The 15509-nt window shown below is 42.5% G+C and overlaps 1 protein-coding gene across 4 annotated transcripts in view; it reads right to left on the bottom strand.

The window, feature by feature from the left end:
- Positions 1–5837: 5837 nt before the first annotated feature.
- LOC106581775 (ubiquitin protein ligase E3 component n-recognin 3) overlaps positions 5838–15509 on the bottom strand; it is a 41957-nt gene continuing 32285 nt past the window's right edge. For all 4 annotated transcript variants that reach the window (XM_014164064.2, XM_014164065.2, XM_014164066.2 and 1 more), the window contains 9 exons: positions 14737–14839; positions 12670–12770; positions 10825–10949; positions 9716–9823; positions 9364–9489; positions 9056–9235; positions 7972–8181; positions 7603–7742; positions 5838–7443 (listed from right to left, as the gene is read on the bottom strand). In XM_014164064.2, coding sequence (XP_014019539.1) covers positions 7326–7443; positions 7603–7742; positions 7972–8181; positions 9056–9235; positions 9364–9489; positions 9716–9823; positions 10825–10949; positions 12670–12770; positions 14737–14839 — 1211 coding nt within the window. In that variant the 3' untranslated portion in view covers positions 5838–7325. The remainder of the gene's footprint in view (positions 7444–7602; positions 7743–7971; positions 8182–9055; positions 9236–9363; positions 9490–9715; positions 9824–10824; positions 10950–12669; positions 12771–14736; positions 14840–15509) is intronic.

Here is a 15509-nt window from a genome sequence, read left to right as displayed (position 1 = left end):
TATATAGTACCAGTCAAAACTTTGAACACACCTACTCATTCAAGGCTTTTTCTTTATTTGTACTATTTTCTACATTGTAGAATAATAGTGAATACATCAAAACTATGAAATAACACACATGGAATCATGTAGTAACCAAAAAAAGTGTTAAACAAATCAAAATACATGTTATATTTGAGATTCTTGCATACCTTGTACCTTGTTTGTAACAGTTGATTCCCCATCACATTCTGCTAAGTGCATCTCTGTGTCTATCCTAGCAACATGTCCCTGACCAAATCATGCTAATCAGCCGTGATAAGTTATAAATGCAGTGGTAATCAGCAATGCGATCTAGTTCTAAATATTCAGGTGCCATGGAATCATGTAGTAACCAAAAAAAGTGTTAAACAAATCAAAATATATTTCATATTTGAGATTCTTCAAAGTAGCCACCCTTTGCCTTGATGACAGCTTTCCACACTCTTGGCATTCTCTCAACCAGATTCACGAGGCAGTCAGCTGGAATGCATTTCAATTAACAGGTGTGCCTTGTTAAAAGTTCATTTGTGGAATTTTTTTCCTTCTTAATGTGTTTAAGCCAATCAGTTGTGTTATGACAAGGTAGGGGTGGTATACAGAAGTTAGTCCTATTTGGTAAAAGACCAAGTCCATATTATGGCAAGAACAGCTCAAATAAGCAAAGAGAAACAACAGTCCATCATTACTTTAAGACATGAAGGTCAGTGCAATCCGGAGAATTTCAAGAACTTTGAAAGTTTCTTCAAGTGGAGTCGCAAAAACCTTCAAGCACTATGATGAAACTGGCTCTTATGAGGACCACCACAGGAAAGGAAGACCCAGAGTTACCTCTGCTGCAGAGGATATGTTTATTAGAGTTATCTGCACCTCAGATTGCAGCCCAAATAAATGCTTCACAGAGTTCAAGTAACAGACACATCTCAACATCAACTGTTCAGAGGAGACTATGTGAATCAGGCATTCATGAAGCTGGTTCAGAGAATGCCAAGAGTGTGCAAAGCTGTCATCAATATATAAAATATATTTTGATTTGTTTAACACTTTTTTGGTTACTACATGATTCCATATGTGTCATTTCATAGTTTTGATGTCTTCACTGTTATTCTACAATGTAGAAAATAGTAAAAATAAAGAAAAACCCTTGATTGAGTAGGTGTGTCCAAACATTTGACTGGTACTGTATTTGGCATTGAGGTGATTTTCCTCATGTTATCATGTCCCCTGAGCATTGAGTAAAAACAACACCCTATCGTCAATACTATACATGTATCCAATGTGCACTGTATTTTATCATACAAGTGCAATAGAGAAATGACTGTGACCAAAACTTGCATTTAGGTTGATATTAGTTTGTAAAAGGTTGTGCCAATGCATACAGTAGCCAAGCGTATACAAGAGGCCTGTGTGAATGCAAGTGGCTTGGTATTGAGTGATAGGGACCATTCATATTCGGCCATGAGTTTCATCTAATATTTTCTCAAAGCCTTTATGTGAGCTTCATGTCAGCCTACAGTATTCAATCACTCTTTCTAAGGTACTGTAGGCATAGGTTCATTTTTGGTACTGTTGCCCTCACCATAGATATCTATTTTTAAGTGATAAAATAACAACGAAAAATATATAACAACTTAATTTCCTTTCAAACTACTTAAATTAAATTTCAGACTATTGTGATCATGTATTACAATTATCAGCAGGTAGCCTAGTAGTTAGAGCGTTGTGCTGCTGGATCGAATCCCTGAGCTGACAAGGTAAAAATCTGTCGTTCTGCCCCTGAACAAGGCAGTTAACCAACTGTTCCCGGTAGGCCGTCATTGTAAATAAGAATTTGTTCTTAACTGACTTTCCTAGTTAAATAAAGGTTAAACAAAAAAAAAATGTATGTTGAATATATTTTTTGTTAATTAATCCCTTACCCTATCCTTTGCTGCTTCTGCATTTCCATTTGTGAACCTGAACCCTGTAACGTTAAATGATTTAAATGATAGAAAAGACACAAATGAGAATTTATCAAACATCTTGTCAGTGGCATAAGTAACAACCGAATAACAAATGTTCCTTTCAATGTAATCATTTTCGCTACATGACACGGCCAGTTCACAAGTTTCTATCTAAGGAATGTGGAGACAATGAACGAAATTCCGACGTTTGTAACCATACCATGACTAAAGTTTTTAGCATAATGCAGACATGCTGTATCATCCAATTAATAGGCTACATTTTTTTAATGTATCTTACCTTCCATAGCGACATTTCCAAACTGATTTTCTCGGTTTTCTCACTAACCACGGTCACCAACTTGTCTTTGCTATCCCTACCCCATTGAAGTTGATATGTACAATAGTTAAGGTAAGTATTAAGGTTAGGTAAATAGGGATTAGTGTTTATGGTAGGGGCGTCCCGAGGATTCCCAATAGCAGTGACCGTCACTAACCCGTCAAGGATTTAATTATTAATAAGAGGAACTTGATAAGCAATTGAGAGGATGTAACATACCCTACGATAGTTGCTCTTCAGGCTACAGCTGCACTCTATATTTCTTATTTAGGATAATATAATATAGAACATAGCATATAAGGTCTTACAAATAGTTAAAATTTTTAAATTATGTTTTTTACCAAAGCACGAAACCAACAAATCCCTTAAATGTAGGGATGATACCTATGGCGGATATTTCCGTGCTCGTGTGATAAGCGCGTGCGTCCATCTCAGAATAAGACTTTGGCCTAGCTAACTATTTCATCAATGTTGAAACTATTAGGATTCCCTGCTGGTATCTTCTGGATGTCTGACAAATTTCACTAACTGGAGATGATGCCATGACATAGAGGCTTTGTCAGGTATTGGTCATTACGTTGGAGAGGCCTTTCGTCTTTGCAACTTCAACTCAATTTTACTTCAGTGCAGAAATCTGTTGCTGTCATAGTTGGCATGAGATGCCCTTATTGCCCTGCAACAACGCATTGTGATTGGCCTATCTGACAAAATGTTTCTCCTTTAAAATGTTTGAATTGAACTCAACCAAATTGCACAGCATCCTTTATTCCTAACTACAAAGACAAAGCCACCGAAGGTATGTGCTAAAGTTGAAATGATAGCTCTTCCTGTAAAATGTACAATCTGTAAAATGATTTCAGACTGTAGATTACATCTGGCTCCTATGTTCAGTCCAAGCAGCCAATGAGTAAATGATCCATAGCGCTCCCAGTCCCAGAGCAATGATCAGTTCTATCTGCACATTTCTGCAACAATGCCCTGAGACCCTCTAGCTGCAACAAGTTGATCAACCTGAATCAATTATGTAATTGTGTTTTTTCAATTATAGTATGTATTTTTTTTGGGGGGGGGGGGCTTCTCATGATGTAAGCACTGTACCAATACATTTCCTATATGCAATAATACAAATTTGTCAAGAGCACAGAAGAGAGGCTGCTTAGAATGGTGGTGTAGAAAGGGAGATGGGCTTTTCCCATATGACCAGAGCTGAGAGCAGAATGTTGACCAAGTGTCTGGGAGAAACTATATGTGGGGAGGGTGGTTACCTGTAACTTGTGGCTGAATATTTGTGTATAATTATTTTCCATTTGAACCATTCAGTTTCTTATTTTCCCAACTGGACTGAACAGTTGACTGTAAGAACAGGATGTACATGTTAGTGCTAAGAGACCTACTATTAAGGGTTACCATGGAGCTAACCTCAATTTTGACTTGATGTCCTGAGAAATCATAGCCAGAGTAGACACAGGAAGCACAAGGGGCTTTGCCGCAGGCCAATTATGTTAATTAACTGCACTGAATGGGACAGGGAAAAAAACCCAGCTGAAAATAATTTGGTCCATAGGGAAATCTGAAATACGTTAGCATGGACAATGAAAATAAACGAGTCAGAGTTTGTTTATATTTTATTCACATATGTTACATTTTGCAATAAATGTCTAAGTCACACTTTCTGATCCAACTCAGAAAGTCTGAATCAGCACCTACAGTAATGTACTGTGTTTTCTTATTTTCATTCATACAGGTGAACACACAAAAAGCTTTCAATTAGCATGTACACTCATCAATCATCGGATTTTCTGTTGCAGTCATGTACAAAGTGGGGACTGCAAAAAAAATAAAAATAAAATAAAAGGGAAAGGAAACAGTACACATAAGCTGCATGCGTGTTTTTTTTTCCCTTAAAATATTCCTCCTTTGAGCACGATGTGGACCAGCAATTCACCAAATCTTTTCACCAGAATAAATGACCCAGGGATTTGAATGTGTTTTTCACTAAACAACGTAATATTACTCTTTCAGGCACAACTTGAGAATTATCTACTCTTCCGGTTGGAGACATGGTAATTGAAACTAAGCATTTAAGACACCAAACTCAAAAACTGTGATTAAAACAATCTCATGACCATTGTATATTATGGGTATTGAAGTCTGATGTCTTATGTTGGAATGCATCTATGACCCAAGGAAATATCTTAATTTAAACATGGAGAAATGTAGGCATAGGGGAATGTCTTCCTTATACAATGCCTTCGGAAAGTATTCAGACCCCTTGACTTGTTCCACAATTTGTTCGGTTACAACCTTATTCTAAAATGGATTTAAAAAATCCTCAGCAATCTACACACAATAACCCATAACGACAAAGCAAAAACCGGTTTAAAAATGTTCGCAAATTTATTAAAAATAAAACAGAAATACCTTATTTACATAAGTATTCAGACCCTTTGCTATGAGACTCGAAATTGAGCTCATGTGCATCCTGTTTCCATTGATCATCCTTGATGTTGCTACTACTTGGAGTCCATCTGTGGTAAATTCAATTGATTGGACATGATTTGGAAAGGCACACACCTGTCTATACAAGGTCCCACAGTTGACAGTACATGTCAGAGCAAAAACCAAGCCATGAGGTCAAAGGAATTGTCTGTAGAGCGCCGAGACAGGATTGTGTCGAGGCACAGATTTGGGGAAGGGTACCAAAACATTTCTGCAGGTCCCCAAGAACACAGTGGCATCCATCATTCTTAAACGGAAGTTTGGAACCACCAAGACTTCCTAGAGCTGGCCGCCTGGCCAAACTGAAGGCTCGACAGCCCGCTTGGAGTTTGTCAAAAGGCACCTAAAGACTCAGACCATGAGAAACAAGATTTTCTGGTCTGATGAAACCAAGATTGAACTCTTTGGCCTGAATGCCAAGCATCACCTCTGGAGAAAACCTGGCACCATCACGGTGAAGCATAGTGGTGGCAGCATCATCCTGTGGGGAGGTTTATCAGGGACTGGGAGACTAGTCAGGATCGAGGCAAGATGAACAGGGCAAAGAACAGAGATCCTTGAAAACAAGCTCCAGAGAGCTCAGGACCTGGGGGGGAAGGTTCACGTTCCAACAGGACAACAACTAAGCACACATGTCCTTGAGTGGCCCAGCCAGAGCCCAGACTTGAAACCGATCGAACATCTCTGGAGAGACCTGAAAATAGCTGTGCAGCAACACTCCCCATCCAACCTGACAGAGCTTGAGAGGATCTGCAGAGAAGAATGGGAGAAACTCCTCAAATACAGGTGAGGCAAGCTTGTAACGTCATACCCAAGAAGACTCGATGCTGTAATTGCTGCCAAAGGTGCTTCAACAAAGTACTGAGTAAAGGGTCTGAATACTTATGTAAATGTGATATTTCAGTTTTTTTTTTTTTTTTGCTTTATCATTATGGGGTATTGTGTGTAAATTGAGGGCAAAAAACAATTTAATCAATTTCAGAATAAGCCTGTAACTTAAAATGTGGAAAAAGTCAAGGGGTCTGAATACTTTCCGAAGGCACTGTAAATATAGCTACTTTAATTATAACCTTTGGCAACCAAAAGCAAATAAACAGATGGGTTATTTGACAGTATAAAAAAATGCTATATTGTACCACAAGTGTGGATTAGGTGAATGAAATCCATTTGTTATGTTAAGGTTAACACTATTACACTTCTCAAAACCAACTAAATGACATCTTATGGAGTTTCAAAGATAACAATTTGAAGAGACCAAAAGCCATCTTCAACCATTTCCTTTAGTTATTCAAAGATAGGGTTTTGCATTATGCCCTCATATACATTTACTATAACTTCACAGAGCAACTCAAAGGAAATGTGAAAGGCCAAAACAGTATTGCCCAAGTACTAACAAAAAATTATTCAACTGTACTATCTAAAACTGCAAAAGTCTTCATCAGCATAAAAGGATGAAACTACAACCATTCCCTTACAGAACGCCATATCAGTAGAATAACTTATGCATTGAGTCCCCAAATTCAAATATTTCAACTATAGCAAAATCCCAATGCACTTGAAATGATTCTGAGCAATGGAAGTTTTGGAAAAAGAGCATGCCAATGACAGTAGACAGATACTCCACACCAGTCTTATGTACTCTACTGTGGCCAGACTGGTGAGTGGTCATTGAGTTTCCTCAGGGACCTGGCCGGAGCCTAAGTAAAGGCAGGACTGCAAAGACCAATAGCGATGACGACCATGGTTGCCAGTCATCTACCATAAAGGTAAAGCATTTATTTCTTTAGAAAATAAAAATCTTTACAAAAAGTAAAATTACTTATTTGAACAATGAGCACCAGCATTTATTTAAATATTTAAAATGTTGTATTCTAAACTACAGCAACAACAAAAAATTACCTGAGGATGAATTGCAACTACACTGTAAAAAAGAAGAGCCTGTGCTTGACCGCAATAAACTCTGAGTGGACTTGTCGCCTACCATAATGTCCCAACAAACACACCGAGCACACAATTTGCAATAACGTCGCTATACTTATCAAGAGCTTGAAACCCATGCCAGCAGTACAAAGTCTGAAAAATGAGGGATATGCACCAACCCATACATTGTGACAATATGCTTATCATTAACATTACCAGGGGCAAATTTGTCTATATGTATATCTAAGAAATAGCCAGTAGCTCGAGCTCATACTGTTAGCCAATCAGTGTACAAATACTCACCAGACTGAGCCCCCCCAAAAAATATTTCTGGCTTCTAAACCACTTCAGAACCAATCTGTTACTGGGCAAAGTTGTGCTTTCTCCCAGTTAAAATCCACACAGTAAATCACTTAAATAAAAAAAAACACACACTGTTAGTCTTTAGGCATGATTGTACACAAAACTTCACATAAACCAAGGCTGTGGCAGTAACACCCTCACTGCATGTTTGTTTATATCACATGATTAGATTCCCATATGTTTTACAGAGGCAGACACATAAGCCAAAGAGATTCTTTCCTATCAGGTTGTGGGTTCAGGTGACCTTACAGTCCATTGTAGTGAGGCCCCCAGCGCTTGTTGATGTGATCGAAGGTGTGCGAGACCCACTGTTGCTCCAGCACTCTATACCTCTCCACACATAGAAACAGGGGCTTTCCACGGCTGTAAGAAAGAATAGAAAATGTGATTTCAAACAATGATGTTTTCTTAGTTTTCAGCATCGTCCCCCCCCACAATCATTCTAGTGAGAACCTGACAAGATGATTGTGTGAGATATGAAACTGAAGTGTAATGTAAAGGGTCTATGGCGTGTATTCGTACCGTAGATCGCGGTCCTCCTCTCCATGGGCATCCAGGTAAACGGAGCCCCACAGGCAGAAGCGATGCCCTCGGATGATGATGACGACCGAGGCGTTGATCAATAGGAAGATGCCCGTGGCGGCGCCACAGTGTTGAGAGTGCTAAAGACAGACACGTACAACCTCTTCACCAAATCACATTGTCATCTGCACCCAGCAGCGCCACCCAAGCATGCAAGTTCTTATTTTGTACAATAGAGTAATAATATCCATCAATGACCTAAAAATTAAGCCACTCGCTGAATAAGACATTTTTAAAAAGACAACATAAAAACCATGCTGTGTTTTCAGATATAGTCTAATATGGCCTTTGAAAAGCAGGGCCACTCACCCAAACGCATTCACAGATCCCTTGCTGCTTGCAGCACAGCCCTTTGAGGCAGACGAAGGTGCCACAGATGAGGCAAAGCGCCGGGTCCTTTGGCACTTTTTTGCAGGCAGTGCAGGCCTTCTTGTGGTAGTACTGGAAGATGGTGTTGTAGTTGTCAGGTAAGTGGAGTAGGTGGGGGGATGCCCACTGCAGATCCTGGACAAGCAAAGTCTGGATGGAGGGAAATGAACCATGTCAGTCACAACATTATTCCAATTCTGAACCCCAACTTTGTGCCCTAGGCAATCCTTTGTAACAGCTTGGACCGCATTGTGCGGGCGTTTTAGACAAATGGGAGCTGGGGGCTTTATCTGGCTCTCTATTGTGCTGTGTCCATGGTAGGCCTAAACTTCAGCCGCCCATTACCTAAGAAAGCCAATCCAATCGCTCGAGAGTTGAATCCGAAGTCCCTTTCATTTAACCATGTGCTCGTCCGCTCGCTCTCTAACCTCCTGTCAATAGACTCTTAATAAGCGGACTCATCGGCCCGGCTCAGCAGCCTTTAGACATCGAAGAAAATACCACAGCACTTTTTTCCCCCTGCTCCTCTAAGCATCAGCCCAAGAAACACTGAGGTTACTGTACATTCATTTCAGTTTCGGCATGGAGTCTCTCCACTTGCTACTAAAAAGGATTTAGAAATACAGGAAATAGAAGTTGGCCTGTTTTAAGCCTTCTACTGAATAAATCCTTAAAAAAGTTCCTATATGCCACATTTTCTGTATGCCCTTCAGCTCCAGGGTGAGACAATAAACAATGTCCACAGTTGAAAGGTATGCGGGAATCATCCAGAATGGCCGTGCGAAGCGATGGGAGGTTTCATTGTGTAACGTATGGCAGAAAAGGCCTGTGCTGAATGACAAAGGTAGTGTGTGAAAAACCATCACTCCCAGAGGTGAAGAGGGGTTATATTCAGCATCACAGCTGACACATGGTGTCACTAGTACCAAAACAACAAGGAAAAAGAATAACGCCACCATTGGTGTTTTGGAGACGATATACTGGAGAACGATTGGTGGAGGGAAGTGCTCAGCCTCAAACCTACCATCGATTTCTCAGCCTGAGTGTCGGCGAGCCCTGTGACCTCAGAGCACCATTGAGACATCAGGTCGAAAGCACTGACCGTCCAGTCCAGACATGAGGCACTGTACATGGGGTTAGATGGTTGAGGGGCTGGGTCAAGGAGCCCTAAACAGCCAGCCAGGCCTGAGAACTCTTCTTCCTCCTGAAACAGAACAAATGGTCAGTATGAGTTAAAGCCGTGAGGTTGGAGCAGCTATGGAACAGAGACACAGTCAGGCAGGCAGGCAGGCAGAGAGGTGGTGAGGTGTGGAACAGTAGCAGTAACCGTACTGGGCAGCCAGACAAGTTGTCCCCATAAAGATGGTGCTGCAGGAGACAGGAGAGGCGGAGGTAAGGCAGGCAGAACTGCTGGAGGCTGTACTCTATGGACTGTGGGGACCACACACTGGTGCTCAGCTGGGGAAGGAAGCACAGGAGTAATGCCTCATCAATAACCTCTCAACAGATAATGGGGTGATATAGATCTCGTTCAGAGAGAGCACAGATGGTGTTAAATGGGCAATTTATCATGTAAAAAAATAAAGAAAATTGAGTGGGGGAGGGGGGGGGTCTAGCCAAGTACTGGGAGCTTGGCAGCTTTGAAATGATTTAATATCTTTTTACAGAACTTGATATGACTTACCATGGATGGCTCTTCGGTGTTCACGTCATACACAGTCTTCACCATGGACAGCTCAGTGATGACATGGCTGAGAAGAGCTTCATAGGACTTCTCGGCATTGAAAGCATTCTGTGGGAGACAGTCCAAAAGCAGTGGAGAGGTGACCCATTGAGAGTACATGATACTATAGCACAACAGTAGTATGACACAATTAGGCTCTCAGGAGTCTCATGCCACTGGACCAGCTTCATATGATATTCAAGCAGTCCATTGTCAAGTGTGCTGCAGTGTCTCCAACCCCCGTACCTCCCTTTAAAATGTGCACTGTATAAAATAATATCTTATGCAGAATAATAAATTATAATTTTTATTCAATAAAAAAAAAAATAGGCACCGTTGATAAGCACCAAGAAATGACTGAATGCGTGTTCTGATCAAATTCAACTGATTGAAATAATAATCTGATAGTGTTGATCAAGCTCACGGTGGGGGGAATAGAAAACAGCAGCCAGCCTTATCTAGCCTGGCGTTCTCTGTCATAGATTTATAGCGGGGGGAATTTAATGTCTTTGGATTTCCTTCCTCTGGGCTCGGGATCTCGGTTGAGACGGTCTTTTTATCTACAGCAATTTAAATACAATGACATCCCTCCAAAATGTGGCCCGTGTTAACAATGAGGATTTCCAAGCCGTCTTAATGACAGCTTGTGAGCGAGTGCTGCACCGTTCGTGACAAAGTGGGGTAAGATATTCAGCTGCGCCACAATAGATAGGAAACACCCTAAAGGGGAGGCATTTTGCTGTTGGCCCATTTACATTCCAACCAGCCACTCGCTAATACAGATTTAATAGACTGAAGATGAATAGCCAATTAATGTCACCCAGCTCCGGTAATCACTCTCTCCTTGATAACGATGATCGATACATCTACAGCCCAAACGGCTTAACGGAACTCGGGCCAGGTCTTCATCTTAATTTACATTTTGCGTCACACCTTCATTTGCCACGGATGTAAACAGGTCCCGGGGATAACGAGTAGAAAGAATAGATGTGTTGTGAAGCCAGTGCATCCTAAGGCCCTTGGTAGAGTACAAAGCGGCAGTACGGCGAGGAGGGCGATATCTCCATTACCTTCTTGAGAGTTCCAGACGTGCTCCAGGCCTGCCTCTCCTCGGGGCTGAACTTGGCTGAGAGAGCAGCCAGGGCCTGGGTGTACTGCAGGTTGTACAGCGTCCTCACCAAACAGATGAAGTGTTCTACAGGGACAGAGAGAGAGGCGATGCACAGATCCCAGGTTAGGTGCACTAACATTGGAGGAACAAACATATCGCGTTGCACACGCATATTCTTGGTCAGACACTCGGTCGACTGTTTCATTGTTTTGCGAATCCTAGCAGGTTTGTAACCGAGTTGTTGCCATTCTCATTGGAATAACTACTGTTATTTATGGCAGTCTGCTTATCATAAAAACAGGAGTGTGACGGCAACGTCAATTGTTTTGGGAGAATATGCAAATACTGCCCTTCATCGTCATTTTTACAATTACGGATGTGAATCGATCATCCTAGCATTCGGCCAAAATAGGAAATCACAACAGCCTAGATGTGTCATCTACATAGACCGCTTACTGAGTGGAACACATTGATACAGAAACATTTTCTCTCTTCCCAATTACTATTTACAACGGCTTGTTAAACAGAGAGCAGTTTCATTCACGATCAACCGTAATAAAAAGGAATGACTTAAGAGGCCTAGAATGCTCTGTAAGCTGGACTATCAGGGTGCCTACAAAAGCCTTTTTATTGGGCTAGAAGACGAGTCAATAGGTTGGATTTGGTCTCCAGAGGAATGGCTCTCTCATCTCCCGTGTTTATAAAGGCTCATCAAATAGACTTGTAATTAGCAGGAGGCACCCAGCCCGCCAGGTGGAAATAGGCGTTGGATTTGAAGTGACAGAAATACAATGAGCGCCATTATTTGCCCTCCTCAGGAGAGTGGTGCTGGTGACGGGTCCATTGTGTTGCGGCACATTAAAAAGACAACACCTTTACTGCCATGAAGGACACACAGGCTGTTAGGAACTCCCCGCCCCTCCCACTTATCCACTCTAAACATGACAAAAACCCAGGCACGTCCTGTTCTCCATGCCCAGACTTTAATAAAATACTTAATTCACACCCATCTTCTCATCGTGATGTGTTACAATCAATTCTCCATTCTCACACTGAGGACCTTAATGCTTATTTTGGCTTAATCAATGTGGAATTGAAAAAATATAAAGTCCATCTAAAAGCTAATTAAGACATCGAGTGCCGTTTTCCCCGGCAGACTCTTTAGGGCGATGTAAGGAAGTGTTACTCAGTCGATATGGAGGAGAGCTCTTATAGCTGTGAAATGGCTTTCGTTTGAGAGAAAAAAAACCTGTCACAGACATATCCCCTCACAGAACCAAATGGCTCTTTATAACTTGTATATTGGTTTAACAGAGTTGATCATCTCTCCCCTGTTCTAACGCTAGGAGAGATCTTCAGGCCTCAAACCACCTCAGTGTCCATGGGTTCAGTCAATTCAGTAATCACTGAAATGATCAGCTTTGTGTGGCACGGCACCCATTAAGTAGGCCTATGATTGCTGCAACATGGCCTCCAATGTGGTGGCCCTCCCCTCGCGCACGGTGCTGAGCCTGGAGGAGCTCAAACAGGAAAGCGCTCAGCTGGAGATGAAGGGCATGTGAAGCGGGCAGCCTCCATAAAGCGATCCATGTCATTCTGCTCCTCACAGCCAAATACACACAAAAAAAAGGGAACAGATAAGAACCCTCCCTACATTGTCATGATTAGGACTGATTACGGTTTGCCGTTCTGACCCAGCCACCGAAAAACGTCCCTCTGTAGCCTCATTAACCCACCTTCCCCTTCCCGTCCCTTTGGACTGATCGGGAAAACACAGTCAGGATAGTAAGAACAGTGACAGCACCTTTGCGTAGCGGCTGTGGCATGGTCAACACAAAGATGATCAGCAGGGATGGGCAGTCTCTGAACAGCATGGGGACTTCCGGCCTCTCGTCATCCAGGCAGCTGTAGGCAACAACACATGGAACCTTTTACCAATACAAGCTCACGGTAAGGATTTTTAAAAGACATGTTGGAAAAACATACAGCACGCTCATTAAGAGTAAAGTATGCGGTTAAACAAGAAACTGTGGGTACCCGTAAAGGTTTTATTATTCGCAGGGGTGGAAATGGGCCGGAACACACCAGAAGCCTGTCCCAGGAACGCACGTTCAATTTGAATACGATCGTGTCCTGGGTGAATCCTGTGTCCGGTCTGGAGCGTGAAGTCACTAGCTCTGCTGGTCGGCTACTGTGTAGCAACCTACAGGTGCCAAAAGCCCTGGTCTGCCCTAGAAAGACTACGTAAACAAACCCCCCATAAAATGGACTGCCGTCGTGGGCTCTAAAATGTGTTTGTTATGATCAAGTTCCATCCCCAAGATGAATTGTATATATTGATTTTCCTTAGAGAGATAAGTTCTGCAGTGCAATGCAAGTATTGAGGAATTATGTGGAAAAGTCCTCATTTATAACATTGAACGGTAAAACGCAAATCAAATGATTCTGTAGAAAGGTTGAACCAAATTTCCCAAAACCAATCCTGGCCATTTCAACCCCTGACTATTCCCAATAAGTTGGCATTGGTAGGGGAATGTTAGAGAAACCATCATTGGAGCGAGGTTATGTACACAGTATACATATCCTATTGCTCTTGGCCCTGACAAGATAAAAAGCAAAGTCCTCCCTTGAATATATATTACGCTGCACTTGAAAACGTTGCTTAAAACAATGACGACACACTTTCTAATTGCCCTCCACTTTAATGCAGGGGGGGAAAGCAAAGCATATTTCCTTTATATCCTGTGACTCACTGCTATAATGCAGCTGGAGACACATACTGAAGATTCTTGTTGCTGTCTCCATTTAAAAAATGGCTTGTTTTCTTCTGGCTGCCCATAGAGAGAGCCTCTAATCTCCACTCTACCTTAAGGAGACGTCCGGGGTGGGGGGTTTCGACTGAAAGGGGCCACACTTACACAATAACGCATTCCATTTTAGAAAAGGCACTCGACTGTTTATTGTAGCGTACAACAGAAAAACGGACGCAGCAATCTGCTTTTAATTCCCTCTCATGCAAAAAGACTAAACTGTCTGGAAGGCATGAGCGTCGTCCCATTTAAATAGAGAGCTGAGGGTGTCAGTGACATAGCCGCCTTCTGAGTCCCTAACGAGGTCTTTTTTTAAACACCGAAATTTCCCCACCGAGACGCCTGCATGGCTCGAAGCATTTAAATAGTAACAGGTGTAAAAGCCGTCTTGGGCGGGAGAGAGGTCGTTAGCTTATCTAATAGCGCCAAGTGTTATACGAGTGGGATGCTGATCGCTCTCAAGGCTGTAAACTTCGGAAGGCATACTGACGCCCGGGAGCACACCTGACGCAACACAAACAAGCAGTGTGGAGAACGAGAGCGTGTAAAGAAGACGGCCTTGTTAAATGTCTCGGTTTCTACGATGCGGTGAAAGATGACGCTGGGCGGGGGAGGGCTGAGATGTGTGGGGCAGTTGTTTCTCGACGCAGCGACTGTGAAGGGGTCGTTTCGCTCTCTGTGGAGCACCCGGTAATTTGCCAGATGCAGCAATTATTGGCATCTATGGCAACCACACATGGTTCCTTCTCTGTTTTTAACTCCTCTTTGTCTGGAGGAAAAGCTGTCAGGGCACGCGGGATGTGGTGGTGTTGAGCGTGAGGGGAAAGTGGCACTGATTACAGGCTGTGCTAGGGTGCTGTTAGGATAAACTGGGATCAGGAGAGGGCTGTAGAGATATCAGGTGAGGTGGAGCTGCAGGATTCGGGGGGGGAGAGAGTTTCAGTGTGTGTGGCGGAGTTTGTGATAAGACAGCCGTATGTGTAGTGGGATTGCAGGACGAGGAGAGGCCAAAGTAGATGAAAAGGTCTGTGTGGTGTAGCGTCAGGGTAGTCGTCACTCACTCGTCTCTGCTTGGAGCCACCTGGGTCAACCTGGTCCAGGGGTTGTAAGCAGAATCAATGCTGTACAGACGCATGTGCATGGCAAGCACGTGGAACAGCTGATCTGAAAGACAGATGAGAAGTTTAAAAAAAATGGTCAGCGAGATAGATCAGAACACTGGCACAGAAATGAGACAGCTACTGTAAAACTGTCCACCTCCATGTCAGTGCCCACTATCAGTGAAACAAATGACAAATACAGTTGACTTGTTTGCACTGAGCGTAATGGTTTGGCTGGGAGAAAGCAGGCCAGATGGATAGACGGCACTACTCTGCTCCCAGCTATCCTCTGGTCAGGAGTCACACCTGTTCGCTGTGGAACATAGAGAGTGCGTGCACCTTTCTCACACTTTTTAAAAAATTTGATTTAACTAGGCAAGTCAGTTAAGAACAAATTCTTATTTACAATGACAGCCTAGGAACAGTGGGTTAACTGCCTTGAACGACAGATTTTTACCTCATCAGCTCGGGGATTCGATCTTGTAACATTTCGGTTACTAGTCCAACGCTCTAACCACTAGGCTACCTGCCGCCCCAAGGTGCACGCACACACAAATATATGGTATCACCTCCTGGAAGTGTCCTCTTGTTTTATTGGCCCAAAAACAAATGAACCTACTTCTTATAGTGGCCTCACACAATGGCACACTAAGTTAGTGTTCATTAGGGCCATAGTTAAAAGTGTATTGGAAATCAGAAAATTGTACCCGAAAAGGGATATAGCAATTGTAATG

The sequence above is a fragment of the Salmo salar genome, chromosome ssa21 (assembly GCF_905237065.1).
Source record: "Salmo salar chromosome ssa21, Ssal_v3.1, whole genome shotgun sequence".
NCBI lineage: Eukaryota > Metazoa > Chordata > Actinopteri > Salmoniformes > Salmonidae > Salmo > Salmo salar.
Note: the sequence above shows the minus strand (reverse complement) of the source record. Positions and strands in the feature narration are given on the sequence as shown.